General features: G+C 51.3%; 1 protein-coding gene across 1 annotated transcript in view; it reads right to left on the reverse strand.

Annotated features, from left to right (window-relative positions):
* Positions 1-23,506, reverse strand: part of ADAMTSL3 (ADAMTS like 3) — a 169,324-nt gene that overhangs the window by 126,514 nt on the left and 19,304 nt on the right. Inside the window, exon 3 of the mRNA XM_036278104.1 lies at positions 12,407-12,526. Within this exon, the coding sequence (XP_036133997.1) occupies positions 12,407-12,526 (120 nt within the window). The remainder of the gene's footprint in view (positions 1-12,406; positions 12,527-23,506) is intronic.

Consider the following 23,506-nt stretch of genomic DNA (forward strand, 5'->3'; position numbering starts at 1 on the left):
GCGTCCTGGAGCCGGTTCCTACGTGCTGGGAGCTGAGCTGCGGCTTCTCTGCCCCGTCTCCAACCAGCCTCTGCCCTCCTCTCCCGTCCTTCCCCCAAACGCAGAGGAGCCTCCAGCCTCAGCCCTCCTTAGTTCACCACCCCAGACCTTGGAGCCCTGTCAGAGTCAACCCTGCTGGCTTTATCCCTGGAGCCCCAAGAAACCCACTGGCCAGGTGACCAGCGCCCCTGTCCTCCCCACCTCGCACCGTCCCTGGGCAATCAGTCCTCACGAGTGACTCTGTATCTTCTATAACGTTTGTGCCTTTTTTAAAAATCCTCACCTGAGGATATTTTTCCACTGCCTTTCAGATAGAGTGGAAGGGAGAGGGAGAGAGAGAGAAACATCGATGTGAGAGAGACACACCGACTGGTTGCCTCTCCTGCATGACCCGCACCAGGGCCAGGGATCAAACCTGCAACCCAGGTACATGCCCTGGACCGGGAATCGAACCCACAACCCTTCCATCCAGAGGCCGATGCTCTTAACCGCTGAGCCAAACCAGCCAGGGTGGTTTCATGCCTTTTTAAATAAGATTTTAATTTCAGTTTTTAGACATTATCCCTTTCTTTCTTTTTCTTTTTTTTTTTTCCCTCACCCGAGGACATTTTTGTTCAGATAGAGTAGGAGGGAGAGAGAGAGAGAAACATCGATGTGAAAGGGACACATGGAGTGGCTGCCACCCGCACGACCAACCAGGGCCGGGGACAAACTGCAACCGAGGTACATGCCCTTAGCGGGAACCGAACCTGGGTCTCTCGGGACCACAGGCTGATGCTCTAACCGCTGAGCCAAACCGGCCAGGGCGACATTATCCATTTCTTAAAGAAAAAAAAAAAATTAGGACCTGCAAGTCAGAAACCACTCCACTAAGTTACCTGCTTTGTGATAATTCTGTACCTGAGAGATTGAAGCAAAAACCATATCCTGGGTGATCTTTTTCAAATTGAGGTCCACAGAGGTGCAGTTCTACTCCTGGTGAAATTTTTAAAGCAGACTTTCCTTTTCAGAAATAATCTGAAAAAGGAATCTAAGCATATTGTGGCACATCTGAGGGTGGGGACACCTTCTACCCAAGTGATGTCCCTGTTCCCTTTTGTATTTGTGTTGATGATTGCTCTCAAGTTGATTGATCGCCCGAAGTGATTGGGTTTTACCTGCAAGGCAATCTTTCTCAGACTGGGTGCCGGTGCTCAGGTTTGAGTGCTATTGCACGAGAACATTTCTAGGGGGTTCTGTGCCCAAATTAAACATAAACAACCTCAATTTTCTGTACCTTGTAATCACAAAAATAGTCTACGAAATGATTTAACATGAGTTATTTTAACGAACTGAACAAATCACGGTTTCTAATGAACTCTTTAGTGATTAGTGTTCACATTGACAGATGGATATTCATGTTCGCCTTACAGGAGTATGATTTTAGCCAAATGTAGAGGGAGGGGATCGGGTATGTCTCAGTTCAAGGCATTATAATCTTGCATAAAAACAGCGTGTTCAGGACTAGGTTTTTAAATACAGCACAGTTGTACATTTAATGCATATATTTAATAGATCATAGACATCTTAATGTAACAGAAGCCTAAAAACAAAGGCAAAGTTCTGAAGCAAAAATATACTTTTCTTTACTTTTCCTAATAAGAAAGGAAAATCTGCTCAGCCACCGTGAACCCTGCAGAAGGGATTAAGGGAAGGATCCACCCAAACGGACCTGGGGTTCTGTCCTTGTGGGTGGTCAGCCGGTGAAAGAACCGAGAATGAAAAGCGGTGTCCAACAGCAAAGGAAAACCCGGTTCTCCTACCAAGCCTCCAGACCAACCGCGTTTGGAAGGAAGCTTATTTCCTCCCAGCTGCAGGTAGAGAGTAAAAAATAGAAGTAAATGCGCTACAGAGAAGTCACACTCTCGCCGGAGACAGAAGACATCCACGTGAATAATTACAAATGCAGACGAAGCCTTGGGGCCATAGCCTGGATGCTCTCCAAAGAGCGGGAAGAAACCACTGTGGGCTGAGACCTTCCCTGAGATGCCGCCTGCGGTGGGCAGTGCGGGGAACATGGACATCGGTGAAGGGCGTCACAGGTCAGGGGCCTGGCACAGCATGTCAAGGTCAGGACGGGCCTGCAGTCACGTTTGGCCAGAGCACAAGGCCCACAAAAAGCAATGAGGAGAAGAAAAGACAGGTAACTGAGCCAAGAATGTGGGACACGAGCTATTTCAAAGGCAGAAACAAATGGGACCCACTGAACGTTTCTGACAAGGGATATGACCTTCAACAAACAAACGTTCGATGTGCATTTACTATGCACCAGGCCACGGAGTAAGAGCCAAGACTCTCGTGATGAAAAGACACGGTCCCTGCCCCTCAGAGCCCAGTGGACAAGTCAGAGGGAGAAATAATCCCCGTGCTGGGGGCAGAGGAGAGGGAGTGAACATGAGAGTCTCGGAGGAGGTGAGGGAGGACTTAATGGAGAAAGTCCGTGGCTGAGTCCAGGTCTGGAAAGGGAGGCGTACGTTATGTTACATACACTCACTCCCCCGTAACTCACATGGGCTCATGGAAGCAGCCTCAGATTTTCAGCTTTCAGCAATGGAAACCTGCCCAAAACAACGAACGTAACGAAAATGGTTTCTGCGAGGAGGTAATACTAAGAGCCATCAGTCACTGCCCCGGGCGATCCCCACTGACCCTGGGGCATGAGGCTCACTCAGCACAAAGTCCTCCAAACCGCAGCCCCTGGACCCGTTTTCTTGAAACGGTTCAGGATACAGCATCCCCACGGGGCTGCCGTTTGCATAAAGAAGTCGCCCAGACTAGCACTAGAAATGCCAGCTGACCAAGCGCACTCTCAACACGCCAAACGCTCGGCTCTGCTCACTCACAGCCGCCACCCACGAAGGCACGGTCTGCCCGGGAGGCACAAAATACTCTAGGAAAACCCCGGCGCTGCAGGAAGGATGCACATCTGTCACCTGGGTGGGAAGTCAAGGTGAGGGGAGCACCAGGGGCCGTCCCCGTGGAGGTAATCAGCTGAATGAACAAGGAGTCCACAGATGGCAGGGGATGGTACAAGCAGCCAGGGAGACAGCGGAGAAGAGCCTCGTGAAAGGACATACAAAAGCTTGAGTCATCCAGCCAGGCCTAGAAATTCACTGGGCAGCAATGTGGACACAGAGACCAAGTGGGTCACCCGACAGCTGCACACGTGTCCCCTACTTGACCTTGGAACGTCCTGCCCAGCGCAGCGGCCGCAGCACCCCGACCGCAGAGCCACTGACCTCATTTGGTAACCGCAGCCCGAGAGCGGACAGTCAAGTCCCGGCGGGAAACTCGGGAGATCAGGCGTCCCCGTTTGCCTGGAGTATCCCAGCCCCGAGGACACTGGGACAACTGGCCACCCTACCGACGTTTACGTAAGACTTGTATAAAGAGTTTTATACAAGGTGCCCCGGCTGGATTGGCTCAGCAGGTGACGCAGTGGTTCTCACCCTTTGAGTCAAAACCCCTCTGGGGGTCGAAGGACCCTTTCATAGGGGTCACCTGAGACCATCGGAAAACACACATTCCCGATGGTCTGAGGAACCGAGACAAGGCCCCTCTGCCGGTCTCCAGGCGGGCGCGCCCAGGTGCAGACACGCCCAGGTGCAGACACGCCCAGGTGCAGACACGCCCACGTGCAGACATGCCCACGTGCAGACACGCCCACATGCAGACACACCCACAGACAGCATGAGGAGCTGTATCAAACGGTCGCGGCCTCAGGAAGGGTGAGAACCACTGGCCTAGAGTGTTGGCCCACAGACCAAAGCATCGCAGGTTCGATTCCAGTCAAGGGCACATACCTCGGTTGCAGTTTAATCTCCAGCCCTGGTCAAGGTCGAGCGGGAAGCAACCAATCTCATGTGTCTCTTTTGTGTAGATGTTTCTCCCACTCTGTCTGTCCGTCTCTCTCTTTTTCCCCTCCCTCCCTCTCCCCTCTCTAGCTGAAGATAAAGGAAGAATATTCTAGAGTAAGGATTTAAAAAAAAAGAGTATTATAAAAGGTAACTAAATAGAGAGAGTAACACAACAGGCACGCCCAACGTATTCTCCACCTGGCCCCACACATCCTCATGGTGAGCCATTTCCTCCACCTGGAAGAACCTTCTAGAATGCCTCAGCCCCCAAAGTCCAGACCCCAGAATATACGCCCTGGAGTAACTGAGCCCAGCGCCCGAGCAGACAGAAGTGTCCAGGGAGCCACAGAGCCCCGCAGACCCTCCGCCCTTCAGGCACCGCACTGCGGACGGACGGTGCCTACACTGCCGTGGTGGAGGCCGGAACCGCCGACCAAACAGAACACTTCCGAACTCCCGAGGAGCCAACCAAACGCTCGCTTGAAACCCCTCGCGACAGTGACTACATCCCGGACGGCCGCTACATCTAGTCCTTCCAACGTCAGCTTGGAGAGAACCGGGCAAGTTTTGTCCTGCCTGTCTCTCTCTCCCCTGGCCAGCAAGCCAACACACCTTTGCTTTCGTTGCTGTCTCTTTCTGTTTGTTAATCCTCGCCAGAGGATATTGTTTCCACTGACTTTTTTTAAAGAGAGTGGAAGGCGGGGGGGGGGGGTGAGAATACCGATGTGAGAGAGACATCGATTGGTTGCCTCCCGCATGCGCCCCGACAGAGGCTGAAGATTGAACCTGCAACCTAGGTATGTGCTCTTGACCGGGAATCGAACCCTCAACCCTTCGGGGCATGGGCTGATGCTCTAACCATTGAGCACACCAGCCAGCGCTTTGCCACTCTGTTGCTCTCTGCTGCTTTTTCTCGACAGGGAGAGAAATACGACACTCCCACCCTCCAACGCTCCCCTGGCATTACCCAACCCTCACAGCAACCCTGCGCGTCCAGTCTGTCCCGAGCCCCCATTTCCCCAATGCAGCCCACCCTGTGCTACGCTTGAAGAGGACAGGCCAAAGCCGAATCAAGCCTGGCATTCATCGAAGAGAAACACACACCAAGTGGCGTGGAAGGGAGGAGAGGGCCTTGGTGTCCTTTCATCCGGGGAGGAAGGCGGCATGTGCTCACAGGGACCCAGTCTCCGTCTTCCAGCAGGGCCTGGCCCACGTCAGCGAGCAGGGGTGTCTGGGCACAGCCAGCTAGGCTCTGTCAGGGTGGCACCTGTCTCTTGGCATCCCTGCCCACAGGGAAGGGCTGTCTTGAACTTTTCCACCCTGCATCCACCGTTCAACCTATTTGGTGAAAGTTATTTTAAGAAAATCATCTGGCACCCCCAAAATGGAAGATAGACTCCGGGGAGGAAGATGTCTGAACAGTTCCGAAGCTGGATATTGTGCCCTGGCCAGTGTGGCTCAGCAGCTAGAGCATCGGCCCCGAAGGGTCACGGAAGCAATTCCCAGTCAAGGGCATGTACCTGGGTTGCAGGGTGGGTCCCCAGTCCTGGTCAGGGAGCATGCGGGAGGCAACCAATCAATGTGTCTCTCTCACATCAATGTTTCTTTCTCTCTCTCTCTCTCTCTCTCTCCTCCTCCTCCTGCCCCTTCACTCTCTCTAAAAAGCAATGGAAAAAGTATTCTCAGGTGAGGATTAATAAAAAGAAACAATTAGCCTGGCCAGTGTGGCTCAGAGGTTGAGCGTCAACCTATGCACCAAGAAGTCACCGGTTCAATTCCCGGTCAGGGCACATGTCCTGGTTGAGGGCCAAATCCCCAGTGGGGGGCGTGCAGGAGGCGGCCAATTGATGTTCTCTCTCATCGATGTTTCTATCTCTCTCTCCCTCTCCTTTCCTCTCTAAAATCAATTTAAAAAAAGTTTTTTTAAACAATAAAAAAATAAAATAAAGAGCTGGATACTGCATCCCCATTCACAGACCTAATTCTTTCATCCCTGAGAAATAACCGATTTTGCAAAGACCTCACCCATGATGAAATTCCGAGTGCACACTTGCCAGAGTCGGTCAGGACGGCATGTACCACCCCATGTGCAAGGCCTGTGAGTTTGCAATGCGCCTGCACACGGAAGGCTACAAACTATTCCAACTAGTGAGTTCTTGTCTCCTAGTAGACCACGAGCTCGCTTTCTCATCAGATCACAAAATCTTTGGAATATTTCAGGAACATAACTACGTTTGACCAAGATTACTCAGTAACAAAGGAATGAACTCTCCAAACTCAAATGGCTTTCTGCTTAAACACATCGTACACACGGGCCAGAAACAACATGGAAAGTCTCCTGTATGAAGACCATGTGAGCGGCTCCTGTGGGTCAGTAACGAAGAAGACAGTACCCTCTAGATCCGAGGCCTGTGTCCATCTGACTTCTCTAGAAGTTTCAGAAGTTGGTATAGACTTCCCAAGTTCAAAACGATTACATAAATAACTTGGAAATGGAGTGATATTTCTGAGGCCTGCCAACAGTTTAACCACGAGGCGAGTCCGGCCAAGACATTCACAAGAAGCTCGGGAGAAGTTACTTTGAGAAAGACGTACCCACAGCCCACGGACCGCTCCTCCACAGAAAGAATGTATAAATCAACAGTTAAAGAAGGACACGGAAAATGAGGTCTGTCGTAACAGCCTAAGAAACAAGATGTAAAAGGCGTTTAGAAGTGAGACTCCACAGAAACTTATTATCTGCTGGTTAACTCCCGGAATTAAAGCTTCATTCAAACATGTCTCTCATACTTTTCCTTCCCGCAGAGATGTGAGGAGGTCTTGCCTGAGCTGAAGGGCGAGGAGCAGTCCGGGGCGTGGCTGCTGCCTGGCTGTGTGATCTGGGGGAAGGCACTGGTCCTCTCGGGGGCCCGGGGGCCTCACCTGAAAAAACAGAATTTTTACGCTTCCTTCCAACCCCGCCACGCTACAATCCCAGGTGCCGGTCGGGGCCACACAGCCAGCCCTTTGCTTCCCTGGCCGTGGAGATGGTAAAGCAAAGACAAACAGGAGAGAAGACTCATGAACGGAGACTCACACAGCTGGTCGGTCAGTGGCACCGAAGGCAGGAATCAGCCACGATTCCACCGAGGATGTCCCAGCGCCTTAGGGGTTTTACAAATGCAGGACTGTGCGAACGTAGAATTTTACCCAGCGCGGAACGATTCACGCCAGATTCTGGATTTGGAACAGTAACTGAAATGCTTCGAAAGGACGCCCCTCTAAGGTGAAGTGGATGAGATGAGACGGGAAGTCAGATTTTAAGAGCTAAAACGAGTAGGAGAAAGCATGAAAGCAATGGTAGATCAGAGGCTAGGTAACAGCATTTTTAGTTTGGAAAAAAATCTTGAATCCACTGAAAATATACAAAACAAATGCCGTACTAGTTGGGCTCCCCGCCTGGCGTCTACAGGGGAGAGAGAAGGCCCCAGGGGACCAGGGATGATGGGTGTGCACAGGAGCAAAAAGGACCCTGTGACATGAAATCAAGGAGGTTCTCTTCTGAACGGCTTCATGCTCACGTGAGAATTTCCCCGAGGCTACTTTTAGGAAGGTCAGAGCCCACGGCTAACCGAACACTCAGTCTGGTCCTGCGAGCCTAGAATCCAATTATTAAAGTGTTTTCTGCCTCTTGGTGCCTCGCACCCTAAGGGTGGAAAGGGAAACATCCACCAACATGTACACACATAAAGACAACCCATGGACCATTAAAAAACTGTACGCAGTCACTCATTTCAAAGTGTGTCTAACCCCCGTTGTCCCACAGTGCCCGCCCACAAGGGACACATTCCAGCCGGCCCACAAGGTCTGGGAAGACACACCTTCCACATTTCCCTGAGCCTAACAAATGCTAAGTAAATAAATAAACACAAAACTAAAAGAATAGTCATGCAAAACAGAGTTTCTCGAACTTGTTTTCTAATGACTTCCAACTATGACACGCTAAGCCTGGAACAGACTTTGAAGTTGGTCCCCATAATAACTTACGAGGTCCCACATTTAAAGCTTCCGTGAGTGGAAGGTAAGGTGGGAAGAATGACCCTCCTCCTTCCCAGAGAGAGACCAAGGCAGCTCTTCGTCAGCGACGGGAGAAAGTGGAGAGCTCAGGACTCCCCTGCCTAGAACCAGCCGGCCGTTAGCTGTCCGCCTGGGAACAGGTCCCCTGCAGAGCAGATGCCAAAACCACCATGAGGAAGGACAAAGGAATCTACCCCAGAGCCTGGCTTACCGACAAGTCTTTCCACCACGAGGACTTGAGTGAGTCATCACAAACTAACACATTTTAACAATCGCACACAACTACTGTAACCAAATGTCGGGAGGTTTTCATCCCAAGGACACACTCACCAAATGGGAAGTTCGGGTCAGTTTTATTCCAGCTACAATGTTGCCCTCAGACACTGAAACGAATGTCATTTCCAGGTGATAATAATGACGCTTATAGATGCTATCAGCGTAACTGATTCCAAATTCCGGAAGGAGCTTAAGAGTGAGCTGATGAAACAGCCATTTCACTCCGTGTGGTTGACTAAGGTCTGCAAAGTTCTATTGACCAGAATAGTGGAATCAACATTTTTAGGAACCGAGATCATTTTTTGGGCGAGTCTTCTGAGTCAGGTGACCGGACAGATCTCAGAGTAGGGAGCCTAGGGTTTGGAGGGTGATGGTTTTTTTCACATGACCATCTGGGTGTCCCTAAGTTATTTGCATATTCAGTACCTCTGTTCTCTTGACTTGTAACACAAGGCATCTGTGCCCATCTCTACCAGCTGTAAAATTCTACGATCCCCTAAGCAATTGTTCACGGTGTCGCTGGCAAGACCACCTCCGTCATCAGAACAATCCAATGAATGCTCCAAAATGCAGAATATTCTATTTATGGTCTCGAAAAAGAGGGGAAGGGGTTTGGGTCGTGAAATCCAGCCACTGTGTCTTTCAAAACAGATCAAGAAGCTGAGGTCAGAGATGCGGAAGAAGCTGTTGAAATGACAAGCTAATCAGTGGCAGAATGGAGTCGAGGGCTGCTTGCACCGACCTGCCCATTCCCCAGCTGGCTCAGCCCCTGTAGAATCCACACTGTGCCCTTCGTGCGACTCGTTAAACACAGCCCACGTCACGGCTGTGCATTACGGGCCTCCGGGTTATTCCTTCTCCAGACACCTAATCCCGAAGACATTTCAAGAGTGACCTGGAGGTCTTCATGAAAATTCGCCAGGATAAAAGACGTGAAGAAGTCCTCCGAGGCTTGTCGAAGACAGCAAAGATCTACACACCACCCGCCGCTTCCCATTTTATCAGACGAGTGTCACAGACAGCCCCACAACTCCCATAGGATGGCATCTTCAGCGGGACCGTCCTGAACACCTTGTAGGGACAACCTGGGAAGCCCCGTGAGGGGACAATGCTGCATGCCACCTAATACGCTGCAGTTTGTTCCAACATGAGACCATCTGCTCCAATGAATACAACCGACAGACACTAAACCCTGGATTATGCTGGATCCAACAACTGGGTTGAATCTCAGACATAATGATGTGCGAAAGAAGCCAGACACCAAGGAGTATGTGCTGAACGGTTTCCATTTCTATAAAATGGAAAACAAAAATAGAAAACCAGTCTGTAACAGTGACAGACGTCAGAACGCCGGCTGCATTGTAGGGGTGGTGTGGCGTCCCGGCACAAGAAGCTTCGGGGGTGGGGAGGCCTAGAAACAGTCCATTTCTTGATCTGGGTGGTGGTTACGCAGGTATAAAGAGATCTGAAAACTCAGCAAGTTCTACACGTCAGCCATGTGTGTACTTTGCTGTTTACATGTCATACCTCAATAAAAATGTCATTTAAAATACTTTGCGATGGACATGGAGAATATGTTTCTTCATTTGCTTTAGCATAAGGATAACTGAGATTCCCTGAATTGAGTCTTTGCAAAGATATCATTAGCAGTAACAGCAGCTACTTTAAGTGCCTATAGGCACCAGGCCCCCGTGCGGGGGGACATAGGCATTACATTGAATTATCTCCTTTAATCCTTAAAACATTTCCAGGAGGTGAAACCCGTCCCTATCTCCATTGCTCAGACAAGGCAACTGAAGCACAGAGAAGTAACTTGTCCAAAAACTCACACAGCAAGTCAGGTGTAGGACCTGGGATGCGACCCTAACGCAGCGACGCCAAGCCTGCATTCTTCGCTAGTCTGAGCGCTGTACCGTGGGCTGCAGGAGGGGAAGTTCCCAGCGGGGTCCGTTTTTGTCCAGTGCGTCCCGACACCGCGATGCAGTCTGAACACTGGGCCGTGAGAGAGTCAAGACCCGGGGAGGTGGGCTAGCAGTCTCTCACGCATGTTCTCGGGGATGTTCCGGAGATGCGCTCGTCTGGCACACGAGCCGTTTCCGCCACCCTTAGCAGCACGGAGCAGGGTGCTGTTACTGGCGTGTGCCCGTTTGCCCTTATTCCTGTCCCTTCAAAGACGCACCCAGTGGGGGCAGCACCACTTTGCACACGCCGCCCCCCGGGCTCGGGAGCGCCCTGTCCTAGGGCGCCACACACTTCCACGGTCTGCTTTGGGCCTTTTGAAAAGACCGAAGGGCTTATTCTTGCCACTCTTTTTCTAGCTTTTATATTGTTATTATAGTAAACACAGCAGAGCTGTAGGACCTGGGAGACGGCAGGAACCGCTCTTTCATCACGAAACACGTGGTGCGTCATTTTCCAGACGCCCTCTTACCTCAGTTAGCTCCCCTGAAGTCCACACATAAAACCCGAGTCGCCGAGGTCGCGATTCAGAGGAGCCGCAAGACACGGGCCCCTCAACCTCGGTGGTGAAGGGCAGAGGCGGCACGGGCCCGAGTCCGTGCCCCAAGCTCCTCGTGAAGACAGCTCACCCCCGACCCCTGTGCCCACAATAACTATGCACACACTTGCTTTTCAAGCAATTTGAAAAAATGATGGAATGCTGAAATTGTTTATAAAATATTGGTTTCCTCCCGCCCCTGCCCCCGACTACCTGGGTAACTCCCTGTCCACAGCTGGGTTCACAGCTGCCTCTCACCCCAACCCCACTCCGAGCTCATTCAGCAGCAGCCTGGAGGATAAAACTAATGGAGCGCCCCCCTCCCCCCCCACTGGGACGCAGGGTACCAGGCAGCAGACGCCTCCACCGGCCTGATCGGCTTGGTTCTTCATCAGCCTGTCCTGCCCCGGACGGAACACTGCTCCCCACCTGGGTTCCCGCACTCCGCCAGCGCCAGCCGGTCCCGCAGCCGGGCCCTCTCCCCGCCCTCACGCCTGCCGCGGGCTGACGGACTCCTGGAGCTGCTCCTGCTGAGAAATACCTTCCTCCCCGCCAGCCCTGCCCCTCAAGCCGGACTTGTGGGCCTTGACCTCGGTCCCGGGGCCATCTCCCTGCACCTGCCGTGGGCTGGGAGGTCTTCCAGCCTCACCGCACTCGTCCCTGTTGGTGCCAAGGTGCACCAGACCCATCACAGTCCCTCGTCACCTTAAATCCCACGTCCGCTGGCTCCTCTGCCCCATGAATTCAGGCCCTACCTGCTAGAAACCTCTGTGTCGGGCAACGTTGAGTTGTGAGTGACTTCAAAGACACGTATGGTCTGCGGCGACGTTCAGACATCAACGTAAATTGTGAGGAGAAAGGAATCAGGGTCCTGAGTGCCCAGTGCCCACACCTCACCACACGCAGCCTTATTCAGCTGGCCTTCGTGAAGTGATTTAAACACGTGCACATGTTCACATACACACGTGTGCAACACATTCACACGTAGTCACACGCATGCACATGCTCACATACACACACATGCACATGCACCCACACGTGCACATGCTCACACACATGCACACGCTCATATACACACATGTGCACAGTTGCTCATGTTCACACACACGTGCACTCACATGTGCACATGTGCGTACACATGTAGTCACATGTGCACAGATTCCCATGCATGTGCACATGTACATAGTTGTGCACATATGCACACGCTCGCACACGCACATGTGCACACACAGGCATGCCTACTTTGTTCCTCTTTGGAAAGCAAGCTTGGTACAAAAAAAAACAACTTTGGTGCTAGTCAAAGCTCAGAGGTCAAAGAAAGGTACGCTGAATCAAAAAACAGCATTTTTGGATAATTTCAGTAGCGAGTCATCCATTTAGTGGTCGATAAAATAAATGAATCCGGCATACAGCTCTGTCAAAAACAAGAAACAGTGACTCTCAACTCAAGGCCCTAAACAGCGTGAGAACCATGCGCTGTGTGGGAGAGTACATGCAGCATGTTGGGACCCACCTGGGGTGTCCAGGGTATACTGGATCGGTTGTGCCGATAGAATCGGGAAAACAGAACTCTCTGGAAGTCATTTCTTGAGAAACTGTTTCCTGCCCTTTGGCAAACAGCAAAGCTAAAGGAGGCTCTTACCTGGTCGTCATAGCGATAGGTGAGGAACTGCTCCCCTGTTGTATCTTCCAGAAAACTTCCCTGGGGGGACAGTGCAAACTCGGGCAGAAAATAGGCTCCCGGAGACGTCTCCGCTGTGGTCTGAAAGGCAAGATCGCTTGTCACCAGTGCGGCCCCAGTAGACGTGCCCTCTCTTGGCAAAGGCCAAGGTGAGACCCACCAGGCGTCTCGGTGGAGGCAGCCGGGATCAGCTCGCCCTGCTCCGCTCACACTGGCACGGGCAGTCTTTATTCTCTGATGCCTGCCGCCCGTCCCACACCTGCCAGCGACTCCGTCACCGCGTCGTCAACTTGCTCACATTCCGTGGCGGTTTTCCCGTTACGCCGCCTTCTGGGGAGGGAGGGGCTGTCTGCCTCAGCAATCCTGCTCTCATGCCCTGCAGCCTCTACTTGAGTGCTCTTAGTGATGGGGAGCTCACCCTCTCCCAAGGCAGCAGGGGTCTGAGAGCATCCAGCAAGCTCACAGATACCACCTGAGCCTGAAGAGGTGCACCGCTCCCCAGCTGAGCATGAGGTGCCCTGACCACCGACACCTTTCCCATCGCCCTCTCTCACTCTCGTCCTCCCTGCGTGAACACACACGCATTCTCCGCTGAATTCGGGAGCCGGCGCAGAGTGAGCCTCTGCGTCACAGAATGGGCATCAGAAGGCCTCTGAGAGGCGGTGGGACCCCAGCCTCCTGCAGCAGCTCCAGCAGGCAGACACACAGAGTCGAAGGACGTCCTTGGGCAAGAAAGCTGGGAAAGAAGAACATTCTAGTTTACTGAGCACCTACTGTGAGCTAAGAACTGTGAAAACGGCCCCGTCCTGCCCCAGCTCCCCCAAAAGGCGGGAAGAAACCTAGACACAGGCAGCCGGGGTCACTCTCCTGGGGACACACAGACTGCCCGTTCTGAGTGAGAGGTCACCTCCGTTCCGTGTCCTTCCCTCCCTGCCGCTCCATGGAAGGCAGCCTCACGGAAACCGGGCCTCCCTGAGGAGCCGCGGCTGAGCTCGCCCCCGGCTTCAGAAAGCAAGCGCCAGGCCAACGGGCAGCAAAGGCCACGCACTGACATTCTCACCCGGATGGAGGTGACCTCCTGAATGTCGGGAGGCTGGGCAGCGGGTCACTCCTCACAGGACGAGGCGACCAGAGAGGTCAGGGTCCTTAGGAAGCGGGAGTTGTAGGACAGGGAGGGGGAGAGAGGCCGGACTAGGAAGTGTGATCCGAGCGTGGGGGTGCAGGTGTCCCCCCTCTGGAGGAAGGCTTTGACTCTGGCGGGAGAAAGTGAATATGGGGCGGCGATTCAAAGACAACATTTCAGAGACCCAGGGCTCGACCTGCACCCCGTAAGTGACAGAGGACGCCTATCGAGGCTGGGCACAGGTTTGGCTGATACAATGAAAGGAGAGAAGGGGAGAAGCATACAGTAGGGAAGGGGATCCAATGTGCATCAAAAGTGAGGCAGTCACTTCTGGGTGGGTACAAGAGACAACCGATCGACGCTTATCTCCCACACCGATGTTTCCCCCTTCCCCCCCCCCTTCCTCTCTGTGTAAAATCAATAAAAATATATCCTTGGGTGAGGATTAAAAAAATAAATAAATTCCAGATCACTTTGGTTTTTCCAATAAAATGTCATCATTCCAAGACTTTTCAAAGTCTTAGGTGTCCCCGAAACTTTCTGATTATACACAAAATGCATTTCCTTTGGTGGGGTTGCAAAGGTGGGCTGAAAGAACATTTCTTTTCACATTTTTTCCCTGAGTTTTTAAAAATGAAGGCTATATGCCCGGCCAGTGTGGCTCAGTGGATGGAGCATCATCCCATGGACTGAGGTCCCGGTTCGATTCCCGGTCAGGACACATGCCCGGGTTGCAGGCTCGATCCCCAGTAGGGGGCGTGTGGGAGGCAGCCGATCGATGTTTCTCTCTCACATTGATGTTTCTGTCTCTCTCTCCCTTCCTCTCTCTCTCTCTCTAAAAAAAAAAAAAATCAATAAAAATATATTTTTTAAAAAATTAAAAAAATAAAAATGAAGACTAGGGATTGAAGGTTTGTCTTCTCTATCTCCCATCAGCTAACTAATATGTTCTCCAGACACTACTGGGCCAAAGGACCGAACATTTGAATAACCCTGGGCGGATCCCTCAGCCAGAATACCATGTGATTTCCCAGTTCCCACGCTGGCTTTGCCCTGAGTCCCATTTCCAATAGAAACATGAGCAGCGACCCCTCTGAGGCCCCCCCGAGCCGAGGGGTGGTGGGTGCCTCGGGGGTACACGTGTTCAGAACGAGCTGCTACCCAGACGGTCTTGCCTTGAACTTACCACACTCAGACTCTTTGGCAACCTGGCACCTGGATCTAACAAACGTCCTGCACAGCACTGTTCTTCTGTCTGCCACTAAACACACATTCTCGCTCGAATTTTCTTTCTCTCCCCTTCCCTCCTACACACACACACACACACACACACACACCACACACACACCTTGAATCAGCACCGGCCAGCAGGGCTCAGTGACAAGACCTCACAGGAACAGACTTCTCCGTCTGTTCCCTGGAAGGACAAACCCTGAAGATGGAGTCCTTGCCCTTCTGGACACCACTGAGCCGTCTGTGGGCGCAGACATTCAACAATGACTTTTCTTCCCACAGAGACCAGCGGAGGCTGCCCCCCTCCTGCACCGAGCCCTGCAGGACGCCGGTCTGAACATCCCCCCCCCCACGGGAAGACCAAACACTCCGGCCGAAAACTGTGCCGCCGTCCCCCAGGGGTTCTTTAAAAACTCCTCTGAACGGGCGGAGGACAGGCAGCCCCCCCGCCAATCAATACCCACAGCACGGGCCCTCTTTCTCTGGAGCCCACCCCCACCCCAAGGATTTTACTTGAGTCCATTTTCCAGGACCTTGAAGTAAGCTGGAAACAGCCTCAGTTAGCAAAAGGTCCCATGGAAATAACTCCCTTAAAATACCTCAGGAGACAATGGAAATTGTATTCCATGAACAGGGCTATGTGGGTTAAAGAAAAAACACACACAAAAACCACCAGATGGACGGTCAGCTCAAGCCGGGCTAGGCTGCTAGCTCCCCACCCCACTCGGCTCCCCCTGGTCTCGTCACAGCGCTCAGGGTTCATCTGTCCCCACCAAGGCCATCGGCGGGAAGGCAGTGAGGACCGTGAGCGTCCTGGTGGTGACAGGACACGCTCTGGGTGAGGATCACCGGGCAGCGGGGTGTTTTCCGGGGGACTGTCTGGGGTTCTCTCCCGGGGCTGCTGCCGTTCCCCGGAGGGAACTCCGGGTTTAGGAAGGACACACTTTCAGGCCCCTGCAGGCCCAGGAATTTGCACCGTGACGCTAACCACAGCCTCTGCACCACTCATGAGCGTCTCCCTGGCCGAGAAAAGGCATCTGGACCTCTCCAATGAAGTTCAAGTAAGTGTGTCGTTTGACCAAAGTGGTGGAAGGGGATATCCAAAACTACAGGGTGCCCAAGTCCTTCTTGGATCTTGGGGTGCATAGAGTATATCCAGCCACTCAGTCGACATGCGTTAATTGAGCACCTACTGCGTACCGAGGCTGGTTCTGACATGGAGAATGCAACTGTCAGGAATCGTGTCTCCCACCCTGGCCGGTTTGGCTCAGCCGTTAGAGCGTCGGCCCGCGGACCAAAGAGACCTGGGTTCGGTTTCCGCTAAGGGCATGTACCTTGGTTGAAGTTTGTCCCCAGCCCCGGGTTGGGGTTGTGTGGGTGGCGACCAGTCCATTTGTCTCTCTCACGTCGATGTTTCTCTCTCTTCCTCCCACTTTATCTGAAGATAAATGCAAAAAAAAAAAAAAATGTCCTTGGGTGAGGATAAAAAAAAATTTTTAAAGAATTACGTCTCCCAAGGAGCTCACGGTATGGAAGCAGAAAATGAACACAATACGTGAGTAAACTACACACTGTATCATACAGGAAAAGGAGATGGGGTGGCCGGAGATGAGGTACAAATTACAGTTTGAAACAGTGGTCAGACCAGGCTCCTTAAGGAATCGCTATTTTTTTGTCTGATTTTCTAAACAAACATGCTGGATCCTGCCGTGGTCCGTGGAGGCTGCAAAATGTCTACGCTCTCTAGACACCTGGCTGGGGTCTGCAGGCTCTGAGTCTTCTGCTTCTACCTACAGCAGTGATGTGACCCTTTGCTCCCTGGCCCCGAGTTCCTCTCTGCCTCCGCAGCCCTCCGGCTCCAGCCAGGCCTCGCCCTGGTTGCTCCCACGACTCCGGCTCCCCGTGAGCCACAGCCCGGGCCCACCCAGGGTAGTAACTGTGCAGGAACAGCGTCACCTGGCAACGGATGAATTACGCAGGCACCGACTCTTTGTGGCCAACCTCAGAGACCAGCACTGAGGCCCTGGCGAATCTGTGTACATCCCTCATGCGTGAAGGTGTATTAACTCAGCAGCGAGAGAGAGAGAGAGAGAGAGAGAGAGAGAGAGAGAGAGAGAGAGAAGCGTTACCAGCTCTTCCCAGCTTGGCAATGGGATCGCACCCCACCTGACACAGTCCAGAAGCATGTGGGGAACGTATTCCTGTTTATTCGAGGTTTTTCCACCCCTACAGCGTTCTCCCTTCCAGGAAACAGCTCGTCTGTGTGGCTGAAATCCTGCAGGCTTTCCAGACGCAGCCTTCCAGGAGAAAACGACAGAAATGTGCTGTTTGCACACGCTCCCGAAAACGCTGATAGTCGTCGTGAGCCGGTTTGTTCCTCTAAGCTCAGGGCAGGACCTGCAGTGCGACCCGCCGGCGGCGGCCAGAGCCCCTGCTGGGATGCTCACGCCTTCCGGAGCTCCGAGCCAGCGAGACCTAGGGCACGTGCGATTCGGGCCGCGCATCTAGGCTCCATGCTCATGACGGCATCACTGTGATGTCCAAAAAAGACAGAAAACTGGGGGTCTAGTGCCAAACGTTACGGACTTCTTGCGAACACACGGCAATGCTTTTATGCAATGAAGATGCTACCATCGTCGCTCCCTGCAATTCAGGGGTAACCGAGTCACAACAGAACCACCAACCCGCAGAAGAAACTACTACAAACACACTATTTTTTTTTTATTTCTTTTTTTTCCTTTTTCTTTATTGATTTTAGAGAGAGAGGAAGGAAGAGAGAAATAAAACATGGATGAGAAAGAACATCGATTGGCCGCCTCCTGCATGCCCCCCACTGGGGATCAGGCCCACAACCTGGGCATGTGCCCTGACTGGGAATCGAACCTGCGACCTCTTGGTGCAGGGTCGACACTCAACCACTGAGCCACACCAGCCGGGCCACTATTTTTTTGTTTAAAAAAAAAAAGAGTAATGCACATGATAGTGTTTGGTCCAAGTGGGGTGTTGGGTATATACAGATTTACCAATTTAAGTGGGTCTCTTTTTAAGGCATAATTTTAATTTCTTGCTGACATACAGATAACTAATCTTTTGCGTGTTTAAAAACTCATCGCACCATTCCCTATTTGTTTGACAGGAAAACGTCCCTTGGATTCGTTTTACTAACGGTGCCGGAGGTGGGGAATGACGTTCATCAACTAGACAAAGTGGGGGACCCTGCACGCCTGCGGGAGCTGGGGGTGCACACTCAGGTTAGGAAGGGGCCAGGTCTGCAGTCGGGGGCCCAGGGCCCCAGCCCACCTGCACCGGAAACCGCGTGGCTCTCGGCACGTGCCTTCCCCCTCCCAGGTCCCACTCCTCACACGGTTCAACGGAGGGGACCAGGCGAGATGAACCCCAAAACTCCTCATAACCAGGGACGACCAGACAGGGAGATGAAGGAGCAGTCACTCTGTTTCTTTCCTGTATTTTCCTTTCACATACTCAAAGCAATACCGCTGGCACGGATTCAGAAAGCATCGCTGGACCAGAGCCGGGAGAGTGGAGGGAGCTGGAGGGCGGACCGGGCTGGACCTGCAGGGGGTCTGGGAAGGCGGACGGGAAAGTCAGCGTGGATCCCATTACGAAGAGAAGTGCAACTACGAGATCGCAGAGAACAGGCCGGAGGGGGAGTGAGGCAGAGGCGGGGACCACAGGCTACTCCCACCGCCGGCGAGACCAGAGGGAAGACGACCTGTCTCAGAACTCGTTATGCCGGCCCCGGCCCATGTGCTCAGTGGTTAGAGCGTCGGCCCGCGGACCCGCGAGTCTCAGGTTTGATTCTGGTCAAGGGCACGTACCTCGGTTTCGGTTTGGTTCCCGACCCTGTTGGGGTCGTGTGGGAGGCAACCAATCGATGTGTCTCTCTCATATTGACGTTCCTCTCCCCCACCCCCTAACCCCTTCTACTCTCTCTAAACATCAGTGGAGAAATATGCTCAGGTGAGGATTAAAAAGTAAAAATCTCGGCGGTTCTTGCATTCTTAAAGCAACAGAATCGGTATTTAACATTCTTCCCAGGAAGACAACAGAGACCCAGAAGGTTTTACAGGTGAACACCAGAAAACACTCAAAATGCAAATAATTCCAACCTTTCAAAAACTCTTTCAACACATGGGGGGAAAAAAAGGAGGGAGGACACCCGACCATTCATTCTATGAGATCATAACCTTGATAACAAAACCAGACAAGAGCGATACGTGAGAGGAATCACATATCAATCTCACCCTTGAAATGAATGCAAACGTCCCAAATAAAGCATCACCATAAATCCGACACTGTACAGAAAGGAACCGTCCACGGTAGGGCGAACCAATAAACTGTGGTGCCTTCGTGCCCCGGAACACGACGGGGCGGCGAGAGTGCGTGATCTCCACTTCACACACCCACGGAGCGGAAATCTGAGCAGAAGAGACGGTATGATTTCACTCCGATAAAATTCAGAGAAGGCGGACGGACGCGTGTAATGTAGTATTTCGGGATACATACTCAAGTGGTTAAAGAAAATACAGGCACTGTCCGGCTGGTGTGGCTCAGTGGTTGAGCGTCGACCCTGCACCCAGAGGTCGCCGGTTCGATTCCCGGTCAGGGCACAGCCCAGGTTGTGGGCCTGATCCCCGGTGGGGGGCAGGCAGGAGGTGGACAATCGAGGTTCTTGCTCATCCATGTTTCTGTATCTCTCTCCCTTTCCCTTCCTCTCTCTCTAAAATCAAAAAGGGAAAAAAAAAAACTAAAAAAAGCAAAAATACAGGCACAAAATCTCCCTTTTGCTGGGGGGACTTCTGAGCAGACAGAAAGATGCAGTAAGAAAGGCTTCAGGGGTATTGATCGGGTCTCATTTCATAAGCTCCATGGTGGGTACACAGGTGTTCATGACATCACTACTCCGGGGCTACCCCTTGTCCTTTAAACATCGTGCTACATATGTTGCTTTGCGTGTGTGCATGTGAGTGTGTATAGGTAGAGTGCATATATCTGTGTATATATGTGTATCTATGTTATGTATGTATTTGCAATATGTGCGTACATATATATTTCGCATGTATGTGTATGAAACAATTATAATAATTTATAATAAAGTAAGTTTTAAGTCAGACATGGACATGTATACAAATTTGTTTCACACCTGATAAACATAGACTTTTATAAATGGAAAAGTGGTACATTATTCAATAAATGCTTCTGGGCAATGGGTAAAGTACGAGGAAAAAGGAAAACTTGAGCCTTCCTCAATCAATGCGTGAAAATCAATTCCATATGAATAAAAAAAGCATGTTAAAATATACATTTATATTTATATATAAAATTCACCCTGGCCATATGGCTCGGTTGGTTGGAGCACTGTCCCGTACACCAAAAAGGTTTCGGGGTGAATCCTTGGTCTGGGTTGTGGCTTGTACAGGAGACAACTGATCAGTGTTTCTCTCTCACATCAATGTTTCTCTCTCTCTTCTTTCTCTCCCTCTAAAAATCAATAAAAAACACATCCTCAGGTGAAGATTTATAAAAAAAACAATTTTTATACTGATTTAATGTTGAAAATAATTGTACTTGGATATTTTGAGTAATATGAGATATATGACTAAAATGAACTTTCGCCTATTTCTTTTAACTTATTTCATGTGGCGACCAGAAAAATGTCAAGTTACGAATGTGGCTTGAACTCCATTTCGATTGGACGGGGTGCCCCACAGGGTGCCGGAGTGTTCTCACGTCTCTGAATGTTCTCAGGAGCAGGAACCCCACGGATCTGAGACAGGGAGGCATCTCCGACACACCTTACTCGCCGGGATGGTCTTGGGTTCAGCACTAAGCAGATGGTACCTAAAGAGGCTTCAGGAAGAAATAATCAAGACCTCATGGCCTTGCAGACTCCATGCCTAAGACGGGGGTCCCGGCCCCACATCAAAGACGGGCTCTGCGGAGGATGGGCGTCAACCTCAAACCAGTGTGAGACACCCAAGTGCCAGGAACACACATGAAGCTGAGCAACTGAATTGAACCGGACTCGCGAAAAAAAAAAACGTGAAACATCCCAAACGTCCTGTCCGGTGCAAGGAGACACCAAACGCCTCCCACTGCCGCAGCTGCGATGCGGACGTACCCCAAACAGCGAGGCTACAACGAGTCCTTATACGTGGCTGTCCCCACGAACCTCTGCGTCCCCTCCCAAAGCAAGTCCACGCCACCCGTGAAGAGTGACCCAACGCTGCCTGTCGTGTTTTGGAGTAACAGAGACACACGTGATTTACACCCCTCCCTTGTGAGGAAACCAGTCTACATCCTTGTTTGAAAACAGTTCTGTTCCGATGATGAAAAGTGCCTTTAAGTCTTCAGAAGGAAACATGGTATTTCCTTGCCTGCATCCACTCAGGAGTTTGCGACAGGCTGTAACGGAGCCATCTGCTGCGTGGCTTAGGAAACCCAGGCTGTGGAGATGAAGCCAGAGCCGGAGGAAGGAGGGCGATGAGCCAGCACCAGAGAGACTGGAAAGGGCCCGCTGTGGGGTTCAACAAGTGCACTGGAAGTCTCAGGGAAAGACACCCCCACATTCGCCGGGTCTTGCTCTCGCCTGGCTGTCCCCAGTGAAGATACAAGGGCAGGAAGAAACAGCCACCTCATCGAACAACAACAATGTGCCAGGCACATATCCGATGCTCTGCACAGTTTATCTAAATTAATTTCACATCGCCCTGGCTGGTTTGGCTCAGTGGTTAGAGTGTCAGCCCGCAGACCGGAGAGACCCGGGTTCGGTTCCCGCTAAGGGCACGTACCTCGGTTGCAGTTTGTCCCCGGCCCTGGTTGGGGTCGTGTGGGTGGCAGCCACTCGATGTGTCCCTTCACGTCAATGTTTCTCTCTCTCCCTTCCTCCCTCTCTATCTGAAGATAAATTCAAAAATGTCCTCGGGTGAGGATAAAAAAATAAACTAATCTCACATCAACCCTGCAGGGCAGTTACTATCAGCCCCCTCTTTCAAATAAGGAGGAGAATTGGAAGTTCTGGGGGTAAAGAGAATTATCTAGTGTCATGGTCAGTAAGCATCAGAGTCTGTTGGAAAACTCATCCATTTCCTCCTCACAGAGCCATACAGGATATTACACCATTTTCTTGGGCAAAAACATGTATCTATATATGGCTAAACATTCAGAAGAAAATATAATGGGACAACTGTGTGGCATCAAGGTAAGAAGGCACACACAAAATGTCACACTATGCGCAATAAGGTGAGCAAACAGCCCTCCATCCCTTCCTTCAGTAAGTGCTTTTGAACACCTGCCATGGGCAAGTCCTGCTCTGGGCACCCAGGGCACACTGTTGAACCAAAGAGGCCAAAATCCCTGCTCTCCGGAATCTGTACGCCAGGGAGGAACTACACTGAAATTCAAAGGAATGTTTTTGTTCACCATAAAAGGTAAAAAGGTACAGAAAATACATGTAACCGACAAAGGACTCGTTTCTAGCATTTCTCAGTGATGTCTACAAATAAATGAGAAGACAAGAAAAACAAAAAACAAAAAACAGGAAAACTCATGGCAAAAGGTAAGAAGAAGCGATCTGCAGACATGAACGTCCAAATGCCGGCCAACATGATCAACCACGCTACTGGGGGGAATGAGGAGCCACGTACGAGGGCAGAGAGAGAACCCAATGATGCCCACCTCGATGATCCCAAAGAGAAGGTCTAACCAAGTACCTAGTTTCTTTCAGACTCCCCACTAACACTGGTTTCATCTTGGCTCAAAGGAATAACCGGTTTCATGGAGCCAATACCTTCAATGGAATTTGTGGCCAAAGCCCAAATATCTCCAAGCGCATTTCCGTAGACTCCGAAACCTCAGCCTGAGACACCTTCCTCCACCGAGATAGGATGAAGGCAGTTTGGTCCACCTGACCACAGGCTGGCTAACGACCCAGGGAGAAGAGTAAATGGGAAGCAAGTCAGAATAGATTCGCATTTCTTTACAAGTTATAAACAACACGTTTTCGTAACCGAAGAAATAAACACAGCTTGCTTCTAAGAAAGCAAGCATTTATAGGACAGCCATTAGATGACATCTGCTCTCCGGTGGAAAATTTAAGGAAAACAGCCAGGCCAAGGGAAAGACCAATTAGCATTATTTAGACTACAGCACAATCTTGCTTCCTGGAACAATAAACAGACACGGACTCTCTCTACCCTCTGACACCACTGTTCTCCAACGACACACCAAGTGCTTCCTTCTCCCAACACCCCAGTCGATGATGTACTCATAGTGCCAACAGCAAGGATGAGGGCTCCCATGGCAGTCCTAACATACTGGGGAAGGAAGAGTAAGAAAAGAAGTAAAGGAAGATGTGCCTAAGCAGGGACAGGTAAGTGACTCAGCCATTGGTCACTGGCCCTGATGCCCTGGTCATCCTGAGCAAGACATCAAATGAACTAGAGGAGTGTCTAGTCTTAGCTCTGCCCCTCACCTATCTGAGATCATGGTTAGGTCTATTTTGTGTTCCATGATCTTTTTTTTTTTTTCAATCCTCACCTGAGGATATTTTTCTCTTTATCTTCATATAGAATGGGAGGGAGAGAAACATCAACATGAGAGGGACACATCGACTGGATGCCTCCTGCACAACCCCAACCAGGGTAGGGGACAAACCACAACCAAGGCACGTGCCCTTGGCTGGA

This window comes from Molossus molossus, unplaced genomic scaffold (genome assembly GCF_014108415.1).
Source record: "Molossus molossus isolate mMolMol1 unplaced genomic scaffold, mMolMol1.p scaffold_m16_p_24, whole genome shotgun sequence".
In the NCBI taxonomy this organism is placed as follows: domain Eukaryota; kingdom Metazoa; phylum Chordata; class Mammalia; order Chiroptera; family Molossidae; genus Molossus; species Molossus molossus.